Source organism: Sapajus apella, unplaced genomic scaffold, assembly GCF_009761245.1.
Source record: "Sapajus apella isolate SASKATOON/1434 unplaced genomic scaffold, GSC_monkey_1.0 scaffold88, whole genome shotgun sequence".
Lineage (NCBI taxonomy): Eukaryota > Metazoa > Chordata > Mammalia > Primates > Cebidae > Sapajus > Sapajus apella.
This window is the reverse complement of record NW_022437028.1, coordinates 8,798,994-8,814,808: the sequence shown is the minus strand read 5'-3', so window position 1 is coordinate 8,814,808 and position 15,815 is coordinate 8,798,994. Positions and strand designations below refer to the sequence as shown.

The 15,815-nt window shown below is 46.1% G+C and overlaps 1 protein-coding gene and 2 long non-coding RNA genes across 4 annotated transcripts in view; 1 reads left to right on the top strand and 2 right to left on the bottom strand.

The window, feature by feature from the left end:
* LOC116534660 lies at window positions 1-9,512 on the bottom strand. Its single transcript, XR_004261812.1, has 3 exons — window positions 9,480-9,512; window positions 1,649-1,652; window positions 1-893 (listed from the first exon to the last, which is right to left on the bottom strand). It is a non-coding gene; the product is annotated as an uncharacterized LOC116534660 (long non-coding RNA).
* On the bottom strand, window positions 3,440-6,279 carry LOC116534661. Its single transcript, XR_004261813.1, has 2 exons — window positions 6,176-6,279; window positions 3,440-3,857 (listed from the first exon to the last, which is right to left on the bottom strand). It is a non-coding gene; the product is annotated as an uncharacterized LOC116534661 (long non-coding RNA).
* The window catches only part of ZKSCAN1 (zinc finger with KRAB and SCAN domains 1), a 20,102-nt gene continuing 10,585 nt past the window's right edge, over window positions 6,299-15,815 (top strand). The window contains exons 1-3 of one of the 2 annotated variants that reach the window (XM_032255260.1): window positions 6,299-6,448; window positions 14,494-15,009; window positions 15,233-15,386. In XM_032255260.1, coding sequence (XP_032111151.1) covers window positions 14,584-15,009; window positions 15,233-15,386 — 580 coding nt within the window. In that variant the 5' untranslated portion in view covers window positions 6,299-6,448; window positions 14,494-14,583. The remainder of the gene's footprint in view (window positions 6,449-14,493; window positions 15,010-15,232; window positions 15,387-15,815) is intronic. The other variant, XM_032255261.1, reaches the window with a different exon arrangement.

Here is a 15,815-nt window from a genome sequence, read left to right as displayed (position 1 = left end):
CCTCTAAGTATGGGATGAAGACTGGTGGCACGAACCAAGAGCAGCCTGCCAAACTGAGTGGGCAGAATGAGCCCAGAGGGCCCAAGCAAAACTCCAGCAAAGGCACTACTGGCCACAGAGGTTTCTGGCCAGAAAAATTACACCCCAAGGATCCTGTGACAGAAGCTAGGGGGAAAAAAACATGGATTTTGCATATGAAGGGCAACCAAGAAGCCAAGAAAGGAATTTGTTTGTGTATGGTGCTCCAACATTTCCCATGCTAATTAAAATGATGGTAGGATTTCACGATATACCAGTTCCAAGGAAAGTCATCACCTAGTGCTGGATAAAGTCATGGCTGCCTTCAAAATGTAGTAGGGAGGTGATTCTCCAGTGAAACTTTATGGTCTTTCGGGACCAGGATGGGAAGAAACCTTTAACGACAGTTCACAGCTCGCTTTTCCATGCAAGGAAGCATACCTTAAGGTCCTTCATGCATGGTTTCTGCAACACGGCATGACATACTAGAGGAACGCTTCCCTTCAGCATTGACCCCACTAGCTTGCACAACACGAAAGTCAAACTTAGGAGCCCATAATTTCTAGGGTGCCCTTCGCGAACTTTTATTTGCTCAGGGCAGCTAATTTTTAATTTGTGGTGTTTTTAAGCACCGTGTCTCTTTGTAATCATAAATCATTACATTTCATGATTCTTTCAGCACTTTCATCTTTGGGTTCTTTCAAAACTCTTGCATGGATACCTCCTGATCTCATCAGCTGAGCTTGTTTGCTGACAGGTCTAGAACCTTGGGGTTAACAATGTTATTGCCTATAGCCCCTCTGACTATCTGTGGGACCAGTAACCTAATTTCTTGGAATCTACCTTTAGGAAGTAATCAAAGATGTTGAGTATGGCTCACATCTGTAATCCCAGCACTTTAAGAGGCCGAGATGGGCAGATCACTTGAGGCCAGGAGTTCGAGACCAGCCTGGCCAACATGGTAAAACGCCATCTCTACTAAAAATACAAAAATTAGCCAGGCATGGTGGTGGGCACCAGTGATCACTGCTACTTGGGAGGCTGAGGCATGAGAGTTGCTTGAACCCAGGAGGTGGAGGTTGCAGTGAGCTGAGATCATGCCATTGCACTCCAACATGGCAACTGAAGGAAACTCTGTCTCAAAAAAAAAAAAAAAAAAGACAGGTGCAGTGTCTCATGCCTGTGATCCTAGCACTTCGGAAGGCCGAGGCTGGCAGATCACTTGACACCAATAGTTCAAGACCAGCCTGGTCAACAGGGTGAAACCTTGTCTCCATTAAAAATACAAAAATTAGCCAGGTATGGTGTTGGGCACCTGTAATCCCAGCTATTCGAGGGACTGAGGCAGGAGAATCGCTTGAACCTGGGAGGTGGAGGTTGCAGTGAGCCAAAATCATGTCATCTCACTCCAGCCTGGGCAACAGAGAGACACTCTGTCTTTAAAAAAATAAAATAAAATACAAAACATATTCTTTCTGAAGAGGGGCTTATGTATTTGTTTTTCTTCCATGCTTGATATTCTTTGTTTCCTATGGTCTCTGGAGAATGTGCTCCCTAACTTTGGAAAAAAAAGAAAAGATAACAGAAATGTTATCCACCAATCTGTCCCCATCCCACCACCTCATCACACACACCTGATAGGTGCTTTGCAAAGACTTCTCTCAGTGAAAGCCACACTACCATGGTGGAAATGAAGATCTCAGTAGCACTTACCAGGAGCTGAGTTAACCCTGGTAAGTTAACACTTACCAGGGTTAACTCAGCATGTCCTCAATGATGGAACAGGGATCACAATTTTTTTTTTTTTTTTTTTTTGAGATAGAGTCTCACTCTGTCGCCCTAGATGGAGTGGAGTGGCGAGATCTCAGCTCACTGCAACCTCCGCCCCAGGTTGAAGAAATTCTCCTGCCTCAGCCTCCTGAGTAGCTGGGATTATAGGCGCCCGCCACCATGCCCGGCTAATTTTTGTATTTTTAGTAGAAATGGAGTTTCACCATGTTGGCCACGCTGGTCACAAACTCCTGACCTGAGGTGATCCACCTGTCTCAGCCTCCCAAAGTGCTAGGATTATAGGAGTGAGCCACCGCACCTGACCCATATTCTGCTCATTTTTTTTTTTTTTTTTTAAGGGACCTACTGTAGCTGGAAGAGAGGAAGCGAATGCGGAAGAATACATGGTCATTACCTAATTGTTATTAGACAGTGGTCAACTGGGACCTGCCTCAGGACTCCTCACCCAGACCCCGGGCTTTCTCTCTAGATAGCCCATCCACTGGAGACTGCTGTGGCCTGAGCTCCTCCCACCTGGGCCATCCACCTTACCTAAGGAGGACTAGACTTCCTGCAAGCAGGGCCAGTGAGCAGCTTGCAGATGCTGTGTGAATTTGTTTGATGTCGCCACCAACTCCATGGTACTGAGGCCACAGAAATTTTGGGGAAGGTTGATTCTGGTCTAAGGCCGTGAAGAGATGCCAAGAATTAAAAACAACCAGCTGCATCTGTCATTATACAAGGCTAATTTTCCTCCAGTGAGGGGCTAGGAAGCTCACTTCCGAAATACACAGAGAATTTCCTTATGCAACAAGAAGAAAAAGACTCTATTCTTTGAAAGGGAAGGAATTGCAACTGTGCTTTCGTGTGTGTGCATGTGTGTGTATGCGTGTTTGTTTGTTTGTTTTGAGACAGGGTCTCAATCTCCCATGCTGGAGTATAGTGGCACCATCATAGCTTACTGCAGCCTTGACTTCCCAGGCTCAAGTGATCTTCTCACCCCAGCCTCCTCAGTAGCTGGGACTACAGGCAGGTGTCACCATGCCTAGCTAATGTTTTTTTTTTTTTTTTTTTTTAACTTTTGATAGAGATGAGTCTCACTATGTTGCCCAGGCTGTTCTCAAACTCCTGAGCTAAAAGGATCCTCCCGCCTCCACCTCCCAAAATGTTGGTATTACAGGGATGAGCCACCACACCCAGTAGAGACAGTTTCACTCTGTTGCTCAGCCTGGAGTGCAATGGTGTTATTATAGCTCACTGTAACCTTGAACTCCGGTCAAGTGAGCCTCCTAACTCAGCCTTCAAAGTAGCTAGGACTGCTTCACTAATTTTTTAAATTTTTAAATTTTTTTTTTTTTTTTTTTTGAGATAGAGTCTTGCTCGGTCACCCAGGCTGGAGTGCAGTGGCGAGATCTCAGCTCACTGCAATCTCCACCTCCCCGGTTCAGGCGATTCTGTCGCATCAGTCTCCCAAGTACCTGGGACTACAGACGCATGCCACCACCACATCCGGCTAATTTTTGTATTTTTAGTAGAAATGGGATTTCACCATATTGGCCAGGCTGTTCTCAAACTCCTGATCTCATGATTGTTGCCCGCCTTGGCCTCCCAAAGTGCTGGGATTACAGGTGTGAGCCACCGCACTTGGTCCTTTTTTTTTGGTAGAGACAAGCTGTCATAATTTTGGCCAAGCTTGTTTTGAACTCCTGACCTCAAGCAATCCTCCCTCTTCAGCCTTCCAAAGTGCTGAGATTAGAGGCTGGGATTACACTGTGCCCAGCCACGCATTTTGAAGTAGTATACATGATTTCACATTAGTTATTACATTGAGCTTTTCCAGGGGGCAAGGAACAAAGTTAGACAGAGATTTGTTGTAAGGACATGCAAGCAAGTAGGGAGACAGAGCATAATGGCATCTGCAGCTAAATCAAGCAATGTAGAGAATGAATCATTGTTTGGGGCCTGGAGGTTATTCGGGCTGTCATCTTGTCGAGCTGTGTGCCCCCAGTAGTAGGTGGCTGGGCTCCCTTCTGTGTGCTCTGCCATTGTGCTGTGCCAGCCCTTGGTTTCTGTGGGAAGGAGAAAAGTTCCTTTTTAAACTTTCCTTTCTTGTTAAAGAATAAATCGTAAGTGTGCTAATAATTTTGTTAAACCCTATCCTATGTGGCTGTTAGACATGCCATGCTTACAGGGACATAGTACATTCTATGTCCTCGTACTTTAACCAAGATATCTGTGCTGTACATGCTTACAGGCATGTCCCAGCTCTCCATTGCTTTTATCTGTTTAGAAAAGTTTTAAGTTGTTAGCCAATTGGGTTTTAGTTTAGATTGTGAGGTCTGGCTCCAGCCAATGGAGATCAGACATAGCAGTAAGGATGACCCCAAATGCATAAGGGATAAATATGTCTGCTTTTCCTCTGTTTGTTTTACTCTCTTGGCAAGATGGCTAGTAAGAGTACCCTTCCTGCAGTCCAGGAAGTAAAAATTGAGTTGCTAAAAGATCCTTTGTCTCGGTGCTAATTTTTCTTTGTGGCACTGAGCATCTATTTCCAAAAGTTTCTACAGCTGTTTGTCTTTCTCTCCTTACTTATGATTTCTACTGCTTCCTAGCTCCTATCACCTGATGACTTCTGCTTACTGATTTCTGCTTGCCTTCTGGTTTTCTGTGTGTGTCTGTCTCACATTTAAACTCCCAAACAGGTCAGGTGCGGTGGCTCACACCTGTAATCCCAGCACTCTGGGAGGCCAGGAATTTAAGACGACCCTGGCCAACATGGTGAAACCCCATCTCTACTAAAAGTACAAAAATTAGCCAAGGATGGTGGCGTTGGCAAGTGCCTGTAATAACAATTACTTGGGAGGCTGAGGCATGAGAATTGCCTGAACCAGGAAGCAGAGGCTTCAGTGAGCCAAGATTGTGCCACTGCCCTCCAGCCTGAGTGACAGAGTGAGACTCCGTCTCAAAGAAACAAACAAAGAAAAAACTCCCAAAGAAAGAGGACCTCATTGCTTCAGTCACAACCGTTCTGGTCATCAGACCTCTCACACCAGGCCAGCTCCTGGTTCCACTGGTCAGCATACATATTAGCTGTGCTGCCAAAAGGGGCCCACACCTGTTGATCCAGTCACCTCAGGTCAGGACACTTCTCTGATCCAATCAGCTTTAGTCCAAAAAGTGTTCATTTATGGGTCCATGTAAATGTGGATTTTTTTCCCGTCTCTGCCACCCCTGAGACAGCAAGAGCAACCTTTCCCCTTCCTCCTCTCCTCAGCTTACTCGATGTGAACACAATGAGGATGAAGACCTTGATAATGATCTACTTCCACTTAATGAATACTAAATATATTTTCTCTTCCTTAAAAAACAGTTCACATGGTACAAATGTAGCAGATACTTCCAGTACCAGCCTCCTCTTCAACACAGTTTTGAACAGTTTAAAATATCAATAAATATTTATTTGTATGTGAAAACAGGAAAAGGATAAACTAAAGCCACGGGGATTGTGTTAGAGTAAAGGGATTACAGGTAATTACTTTTCTCCATTTTGCAAATTTCCTTTAATGATACTGTCATTGCCTCACCTTTTTTTTTTTTTTTTTTTTTTTAAGAGAGTCGCGCTCTGTCACCAGGCTGGAGTGCAAGTGGTGCCATCTCGGCTCACTGAAACCTCTGCTTCCTGGGTTCAAGCAATTTTCCTGCCTCAGCCTCCTGAGTAGCTGAGACTACAGGTGCGTGATACCACGCCCTGCTAATTTTTGTATTTTTAGTAGAGACCGGGTTTCACCATGTTGGCCAGGATGGTCTCGATCTCTTGACTGGTTATCAGCAGGCCTCAGCCTCCCAAAATGTGGGCAAAGATGAAGGCTGTAATTGCGGTAGCTTGTGAAAGCACTTTGAAGGTACAAGTGTCTGTTATTACTCTGAAAACTCCTTTTAAACGGTTATAATAGCATATGCCACATGAGCAAAGCATGGAACATTATAACTATGCTTGCTTGTGGAAAGACATCCCTTGTCCACAGGCCAAGTGTTTGAAAATACCACCCATTGCATACAGCTCCAGGGCCCCCGAGAGAAGCTACCATGGCAGCTTTGGGAAACCAGCTACCCCAGCTTCACTTTGATCTTCCTCTGCCTACACCCTTGTTTCAGTTCCTCTGCCACAGACATACAATTACCAACTGTTATTATTGCTTGATAACTATAATTACTACAAGGAATGCCTGAGATGGAAAAGACAGGTGAAATCGAACTTTCACATGGACTGGCGTCTGAGCTGGAATGGCTGTTTGAGTTTGAGTCGAGGAAAGCCTGAAACCCCCCACCACCTACTCCCGTCGGTCCCTGCATTAACTGGGGGCGAACAAGGACCCGACCCACCAACCTGGAGGCTTGAAAACTTAAGGCCAAGGTGCCCGGTCCAGCGATTCGGAAACCGAGATGCAAAGTCCTCCCCTCTTCCTAGAGAGGACCCGGAAGCGCAGCGCGGTCCCGGAAGGCGAGGTGCTGACACACTTCCGGCCTTTGTGACTCATTGTGTCTGTGTCGAGGCGTCGGGAGGGCCTAAGTCCGTGTGCGGTGCCCTTCGGCCGGCCTGAGCCCCAGAGTCAGCTCCCCTTTCTCGCCCAGCGCCCCCAGGCCGCTCCCGGGGCTCACGGTGAGACTTGGGGCCGGCCTCTGGGGTGGGCGGGCGAGGCCGCAGGGGTGTGTGCGCGAGGGTGGGCTCCGCAGCTGCAGCCCTGGGACCCCCTCCAGGCGGCCCCGGTGTTGTACGAAGAGAGTCCTTGCCCCTGCCTCCTGGCCCAGCCCGGCCGTAGGAAGCGTCGTCTTCCCTGGGAGACGTGTCCGCCCCACCTCCGGGACCAGGCGGGGAGGGGATGAGGGTTTCAGTGGCCGGGGGTGCCCGGAGACGTGGGGAGAAGTTAAATGCGGGCCCCTCTCCGTCAGTGTCGTCATCGCCCTTTGACGTTTCTGCAAACGGGGTCGTGAGGGAACCGACCCCTGTCTTGATTTTTCTGCTCTCCCTTCGTCGCCATTTGCTTTGATTCCGGTGAGGTGTTTCTTCCCCCCGGGTCCTTCGGGACCTCGAGGTGAAATGAGCGGAAGGCTGAGAGATGGACACATTTTGAGGTGCCGCATTCGTTTCCAGACCTGCTTTTCCTTCTCCCACCCCCACCACTGAGCGGTGATTAAGGAGTATTTGAAGCCTAGTCATAGTGGATAAAGAAGTGATTGGGATTTAGTAGAGATTATATACACCCCCTCTGTTTCGGCTCAATGGAATGTTTTGAAGTCTTTGTAAAAGAGCTGTCCGGGACGTTAGGTGGATTTTTCAATTCTGGATAGTTGCTCTGTTTGACATGGAGTGGGAGAGAAGTGAAGGGAATTTGGAAATTGCACTGTGTCACTGGGAGGCTGATTAGCTGAGTGACCTTGGATAAGACAAGACACTCGCCAAGTCTTAATTTCGTCATCAATAAAACTAACTGGATTTTCCCAAAAGGTCCTTCCGACTTCGAAATGATTTGGTCGATGTAATTGAAAAATTCAACTGCAGTTTAGCCTGGCACTCCTCCCTCTCTCCCCTCCCTTTCCTGCCTTGCCCCTGGTACACAATAAGATACTTTCATTATAGAGTGGCTGTTCCATGGCCTGAGACCAAAGAAAGCATTTATTGTACGGGCCAGTGCTAGGCGGTTTGGAGACGGTCAATAAATACTTGTTGAATTGAATTGTGGAGAATTCATTGTAACCACATCACAAAGCACTGTTAGTATATATGCTGAACGAGTGTGGAGAAATCGCTGTATTACATAGGGAACCATGATGATTTGCCCCATAATGTGTATACAGATTTGTATCTTCTCTGAATTACCATACAAGATTCTTATTATTTCAGGCAGCTTTCACCAATCTGAAAATACAAACAGGGGAGCTAGCTACTTAGTCTTTTGCTCATTCTCCACTTGATTTAAAAGCATTTAAAGTTTTTTCTAATGTTTTCTATTGCATCCAAATACAGATAAACAGCATATTAAATCTAACGTTTTCATTCTGTGGGAGTATCAATATTCTTTGAATAGCCATCTTTTAAGGTAGCTTTTTCATATTAAAACATTTGATAGCTCCGTTTAAAAAAAAAAAATGGGTGTAAAGGGCAATTTATTTAAACCTTTCGGGTTTTTTTTTTTTTTTTTTTTTGAAACAGAGGACAGAGCCTTGCTCTGTTGCCCAGGCTGGAGTGCAGTGGCAAGATCTTGGCTTACTGCAGCCTTTGCCTTCCAGGTTCAAGTGATCCTCCTGCCTCAGCCTCCTGAGCAACTGGGACTACAGGCATGTGCCACAAGGCCTGGCTGATTTTTGTATTTTTAGTAGAGACGGAGTTTCACCGTGTTGGCCAGGCTGGTCTCGAACTCCTGACAAACAATCCACCCACCTTGGCCTCCCAAAGTGCTGGGATTACAGGCGTGAACCACCGTGCACCCAGCCTTTATTTACACTTTCAAGACTATGCCCTGGAAAAATACCGAGCTATTTAGAAAACAGCCTTTGAAATAAACAGTTTGTAACTTAAAGCCCTTGTTTAAGAAAATCCTTTCTGTTTATCTTAGGTGAGAACTGAAGTATCCTTAGCTACTGGGGGTAATTAAAGTGGATAGTATGTCAGTATGTTTTTCAGCCCATATTCACCCAGAGATAATTTCCTGCTATCTGGAACCGCTAACCTATCCCCATTTGACTGATAAGGTTACAAATGCTGGAGAAGTTAAATACCTCACTCAAGGATGTGCCACTTATTTGTGGGAGACTAGAATTTAGTTATTGACGCCTGAGCAGCCTTCATTATTATGGGACTTGTCCCATTGCTTAATCTTTTAAGCAGGCTGAAAATTGGAATGTTCAGTTACATCTTTTAAGCTTATTGGGAAAAAAAAAAAAAAAACATTTCTATAGTGCCTACTAAATGCCAAGCACTATTTTAAGTGCTTTTTATCTGTTACCTCATTTAATCCTCACAGCAACTCTGGGGCAAATGCTCATTTGTATTCCCATTATACAGATGAGGAAACAAATACAGAGAGAGGTTAACTTGTTGGCTTGCCTAAGGTCATCAAGTAGTAAGGGGTGGAGCAGCTTTAATGCTAAGGTGAAACTCATCCAAGTAGCCCACGGAACAAATTTGAGGGCAACATTGAATGTAGAATGAACAGGCCTTTTTTTTTTTTTTTTTTTTTTTTTTTTTTATACAGAGTCTTGCTCTATTTCCCAGGCTGGAGTGCAGTGGCACGATCTTGGCTCACTGCAACCTCTGCCTCCCGGTTCAGGCGATTCTCCTGCCTCAGCCTCTCTGGTAGCTGGGATTACAGGCACACGCCACCACACCTGGCTAATTTTTGTATTTTTAGTAGAGACAGAGTTTTACCATATTGGTCAGGCTTGTCTTAAACTCCTGACCTCGTGATCTGCCCACCTTGGCCTCCCCAAAGTGCTGGAATCACAGGCATGAGCCACTGCAGTGGCCTGAATGGGCTTCTAAAAAATAGTAACATTGTCAGTTTAATCAAGTGTATTTTTAAAACAGGCTTGCAAAGAATCATGCTAAGTGGTCTAAGAAGCACAAAGAGGCATGCTCTTAACAATAGTTGAGGAAAAAGGCAAGAGAAATTACAGAGAAAAAGTCTGGGCACAGTGGCTCACACCTGTAATCCCAGCACTTTGAGAGGCTGAGGTGGGTGGATCACCTGAAGTCAGGGTTCAAGACCAGTCTGGCCAATTTGGTGAAACTCTATCTCTATAAAAAATAAAAAACATTAGCCATTGTGGTGGGCACCTATAATCCCAGCTACTTGGGAGGCTGAGGCAGGAAAATCGCTTGAACTCGGGAGGCAGAGATTGCAGTGAGCCAAGATTGCACCATTGCACGCCAGCCTAGGCAATAAGAGTGAAACTCTGTCTCAAAAAATATATACATTACAGAGAAAGAAACATGAGAAACTACCTAGCAAATGTTTGGTGAAGAGTATTAGAGTCTTTTTTTTTTCTTTTGCAAGGAGAACTGCAGTATTGGGGTCTTTAGAGACAGAAGAAAAGACAGTACTCAGATCATCTGACAAACCTAAAATAAAACCCAGCCTTTCCACTGCTGTGATGGGTCTTCCCTGGACGCCAGAGTAGGAACAGAGACATACTGAGGGTGGGGAAGATGACCTGTCCCAGTTAAGGGCAGAGGGAATGTACCCAGGTCCATGTCTGTTTCCCTCTGGACTCATTTCCTCCTTAGAGTCACATCCTGTTGATTCCCACTGACCCAAGAAGTGTCCTGCTCAATTGCTGAGGCAGGATACAACTTCCACAGGAGTAGGGGTTTCTGGTGGCTGGGCTAGCTGTCACACTGGTTGTGCTTAGTTACCATGTTTGAAGGTCCCACTTGGTTATGTTGTGGACATTCAAGTCCCCCACTTGAATCTTCTGCTGTGTCTCCTTTTTTCCCAGGAACGGCTTCAGTCACATAGTGACCCTCTGGTGAAAACTGGGCGGTAGATGAGGCTGTTCCTGAGTGATTTTTTTTTTTTTTTTGAGACAGAGTTTCGCTCTTGTTGCCCAGGCTGAAGTGCAATGGTGCTATCTCAGTTCACTGGAAGCTTCGCCTCCTGGGTTCAAGCGATTCTCCTGCCTCAGCCTCCCAAGTAGCTGGGATTATAGGGGAATGCCACCACACCCGGCTAATTCTTTGTCTTTTTAGTAGAGACAGGATTTCTCCGTGTTGGTCAGGCTGGTCTTGAACTCCCAGCCTCAGGTGATCCGCCCCCCTCAGCCTCCCAAATTGCTGGGATTATAGATATGAGCCTGGCCGTGATTTTCTGATTTGAGACAGAGTCTCCCTCCGTCACCCAGGCTGGGGTGCAGTGGTGCGATCTCCGCTCGCTGAAACCTCCATTTCCTGGATTCAAGCTATTCTTCTGCCTCAGCCTCCCAAGTAGCTGAGATTGCAGGCACACACCACCACGCCCAGCTAATTTTTGTATTTTTTGTAGAGATGGGGTTTCACATGTTGGCCAAGCTGGTCTTGAATTCCTGAACTCAGTGTATCCACCGCCTTGGCCTCCCAACGTGCTGGGATGACAGGCATGAGCCACTGTGCTCAGCCTCTCTCAGTTCTTTATATAGTGAGATGATAAGCATAGCTAGCTCCGGAGATTGTTATGTGGTTAAGTGAAATGCTTAAATACCCGGTACGTAGAAAGCACTAAATAAACGTTGGCTCTTACTATTATACCTACAAGAGGGTTCTTGAACAGCAATAAGTGGCAAGTGGCGTTTTAGCTTAGCTTTGAAGGATAAGTAGGATTTGAAAAGGCAGAGAGGACTGAGGAGGAAGTCCCAGGTGTGGAGTGTGATGTGGGGAAAGAATGGCAGTCAAAATACAAGGAATGTGTAGGAAATACTGAGGAGAGTGATTTTGTTGGATAGGGAAGGTTTATGGGGGGGATTGATGGGAAAAGAAGCTTGAGGGGAAGTTGGGACCAGGCACTGGAGAGTATTGACTGCAAGGCTGTAGAGTTTTAGAAAGAATAATCTGAGAGGTGGATTGTGGGAGAGTAGGGAGAAAATGAAGGCAGGGAACCAAAGAAAGGAAGCTGGACTTTATGGAACTAGATAAATAAGTATGGCCTGTAATCCCAGCACTTTGGGAGGCCAAAGCAGGTGGCTCACTTGAGGCCTGGAGTTTGAGACCAGCCTGGCCAACATGGTGAAACCCTGTCTCTACTAAAAATACAAAAATGAGCCGGGCATGGTGGCGTCTGACTATAATCACAACTACTCAGAATGCTGAGGCCGGAGAATTGCTTGAACCTGGGAGGCGGAGTTGCAGTGAGCTGAGATCATGCACTCCAGCCTGGGCAACAGAGCAAGACTCTGCTTCAAAAAAAATAAAAATAAAAAGATAATTTTTGTGCTGTTATATGTACATGATCCCTTTTCCACCAAAGTTAAGAATATGTTTAGTGAGCGCCATATAACTGAAAATGCTTTTGCTGGTTTAAAACTCTTGGTTTAATTCATCATGATAAAGCAATTGAATGGTCTGTTTCTAAAGCTTCAATTTGATGCTTAGTTTTGATGGCTATAGAGGTGAAAAAGTTACTTCACAAAGATTTGTAGTGTCAGTTCTGCTTGATCCAACCCGTCAACCATGCTAATTTTTTTGTTGTTGAAATTCAAAGAGTATATTTCTATTTTCCATTACTTTAAATCACCTGTTCTTACAAATGAATTAGGCAGGGGCATTTTATATTTTTAACAAATAGGCTTAAGACCCACCTGGAATTCTTAATTAGAAAGATTTTTAAACAGGTTAGAAAATATTTCCAAGTTTCTTAGGCTGGAGTGCAGTGGTGCAATTTCTGTTCACTGCCACCTCCACTTCCCGCGTTCAAGCGATACTTCTGCCTCAGCCTCCCAAGTAGCTGGGACTACAGGCATGCGCCACTACGCCAGCTAATTTTTGTATTATTAATAGAGACAGGATTTCACCATGTTGGCCAGGCTGGTCTCAAACTCCTGACCTCGTGATCCACCCAACTTGGCCTCCCAAAGTGCTGGGATTACAGGTGTAAGCCACCACACCCAGCATTTCCCCCCGCCCCCTCCAGACAGGGCCTTGCTGTCACCCAGGCTGGAGTGCGGTGGTGTGATCATAGATGATTGCAGTCTCAAACTTCTGGTCTCAGTTCTCCCACCTCAGCCTCCTGAGGAGCTGTGATGGCAGACAGTCCCCATGCCCAACTCATTTTTTTCTTTTTCATAGAGATTGGGTCTCCTGTGTTGCCCAGGCTGCTCTCAAACCCCTGGCCTCAAGCAGTCCTCCTGCCTCAGCCTCTAAAGGGCTGGAATTATAGGCATGAGCCATCACATCTGTCTACAAGAGTCTTAAAGCTGCTTGTCTCTTTTATGAGAGTAATATTAGTTAAAGCTAGATTTTTTTTTTTTTTTTTTTTTTTTTTTTTTTTTTTTTTTTTTTTTGAGACAGAGTCTTGCTATGTCGCCAAGCTGGAGTACAGTGGCATCATCTTGGCTCACTGCAACCTCCATCTCCCAGGTTCAAGTGATTCTTCTGCCTTAGCCTCCCAAGTAGCTGAGACTAAAGGCCTGCCACTATGCCCAGCTAATTTTTGTGTTTTTTTTTTTATTTTTTATTTTTTTGAGACAGAGTTTCACTCTTGTTACCCAGGCTGGAGTGCAATGGCGCGGTCTCGGCTCACTGCAACCTCCGCCTCCTGGGTTCAGGCAATTCTCCTGCCTCAGCCTCCTGAGTAGCTGGGATTACAGGCATGCACCACCATGCCCAGCTAATTTTTTGTATTTTTAGTAGAGACGGGGTTTCACCATGTTGACCAGGATGGTCTCGATCTCTTGACCTTGTGATCCACCCGCCTCGGCCTCCCAAAGTGCTGGGATTACAGGCTTGAGCCACCGCGCCCGGCCTAATTTTTGTGTTTTTAATAGAGACGGGGTTTTACCATGTTAGCCAAGGTGGTCTCAATTTCCTGACCTCGTGATCCTCCTGCCTCAGCCTCCCAAAGTGCTGGGATTATAGGTGTGAGCCACACCCAGCCAAAGCTAGATTTAAAAATCCATTATTTCACATAACTGGTCTCAGATAAACCAGGTTACATCACAGTGTCTAAAATGAACAACACCTGTGACAGGTCAGCACAGACTAAGTAAGGGTATTAATGTCAATTTTTATGTTAAATATGGATTAATTTCTCTCACTTTTAAGATGCAGACATTCTAATATTTTCTGTATCCCTTCAGGATTATCTTGTACTTTGGAAACCACAATTTAGACTGGCCAAGGCACCCATAAAAATATCGAAAATAGCTAGGTGGTACAAAGTAGGTCCCAGGGCTTCAAATTTGGTGGAATATTGACTCCACTAGGCAGCCCCCAGCTACTGACCAAACCTAAGCCCCAGTTATGTCATCTGTAAAATGGCACTTTACAATTTGTCTGACCTGCTAGGGCCGTTGTGGGGACAAAAGAGGACGGTGCCTGTACCACTTTAAGCCTGGCACCTGGCACCCTGCTAACATTCAGCTCTCTCTGGGCCAGGCACCGTCAGTGCTCCATTTCATAAGCTGCTCTCCACCTGCAGGAAAATCACTCTGACTCCAAGCAAACACCCTGAGGGTGGATTCTGCTTGTTTGAATCCTGTGTTTGAGGTTTCTGTTTGCAAATCTTGATACATGATGTGACAGTAGAGACTGTAGTTTTTTCCTCAGTTTTTCAGGATCATTCTTTTTTTGAGACAGAATTTAACTCTTGTCACCCAGGTAGGGAGTGGAGTAGCACAGTCTCGGCTCACTGCAACCTAAGCCTCCCGGGATCAAGCAATTCTCCTGTCTCAGCCTCCCGAATAGCAGGGATTACAGGCACCTGCCACCACGCCTGGCTAATTTTTGTATTTTTAGGAGAGGTGGGGTTTCACTATGTTGGGCAGGCTGGTCTTGAACTCCTGACCTCAGGTGATCTGCCCACCTTGGCCTCCCAAAGTGCTGGGATTACAGGTGTGAGCCACCGCGCCCAGCCTCAGGAGCATTCTTATAGTGCCTTGATGTGCTGCCTCTTATGAAGTGTTAGCAGCACAGGTCACTTTTCATAAAGGTACATACTAATTTTTTTTTTAATATTTCAGGAATAGTACAGAAACACATCCTAAAACGTCTCCCAGGATTTAAAGGCGAGCACAGACCCTGCTTGGATCAAGTCAGTTTCTGGAGTTTGAATGATGACTGCTGAATCACGAGAAGCCACGGGTCTCTCCCCACAGGCTGCACAGGAGAAGGATGGTATCGTAATAGTGAAGGTGGAAGAGGAAGATGAGGAAGACCACATGTGGGGGCAGGATTCCAGCCTACAGGACACGCCTCCTCCAGACCCAGAGATATTCCGCCAACGCTTCAGACGCTTCTGTTACCAGAACACTTTCGGGCCCCGAGAGGCTCTCAGTCGGCTGAAGGAACTTTGTCATCAGTGGCTGCGGCCAGAAGTAAACACCAAGGAGCAGATCCTGGAGCTGCTGGTGCTGGAGCAGTTCCTTTCCATCCTGCCCAAGGAGCTCCAGGTCTGGCTGCAGGAATACCGCCCTGACAGTGGAGAGGAGGCCGTGACCCTTCTGGAAGACCTGGAGCTTGATTTATCAGGACAGCAGGTAAAAACAGGTGAAACCTATTATGTGTGAGCAGGGCACGGATGTTGAAGCTGGAGCCAGGAGAAGTATTAGCAGTCTTTAGGTGATTAGGTGGTTACTCTGTCTGAAAAAGATTCTGGCCTTCTCCTCCCTTCATCCACCTGCATACAGTCTGTTTTTAAATATTTTAAATTCCTGTTTACAAAGTGATTTACCCACAAGCCCAACCTATTTTTGTCTTCAGGTCCCAGGTCAAGTTCACGGACCTGAGATGCTCGCAAGGGGGATGGTGCCTCTGGATCCAGTTCAGGAGTCCTCAAGCTTTGACCTTCATCATGAGGCCACCCAGTCCCACTTTAAGCATTCCTCTCGGAAACCCCGCCTCTTACAGTCACGAGGTAAGAAGCAAGATTTCATTTGGGGAAAGAGAAATGATTCAGGATGAGAGTCCTCTCTGTGCTGCTGAGTGCCTGTGATGAAGAAGCATGCTTGGCCTGGGCAACATAGCAAGATCCTATCTCTACAAAAAGTAGAAAAAATTGCCAGGTGTGGTGGCACACACCTGTGCTCCCAGCTACTCAGGAGGCTGAGGTGAGAGGATTGATTGAGCCCAGGAGGTTGAGGCTGCAATGAGCTGTAATCATGCCACTGATCGCTCCAACCTGGGCAACAGAGCAAAGATCCTGTCTCAAAAGCTACTTACAGAAAAGAATTAGGCTGGGCGTGGTGGCTCATACCTGTAATCTCAGCACTTTGGGAGGCTGAGGCGGGTGGATCACTTGAGGTCAGAAGTTCGAGACCCAGCCTGGCCAACATGGTAAAACCCT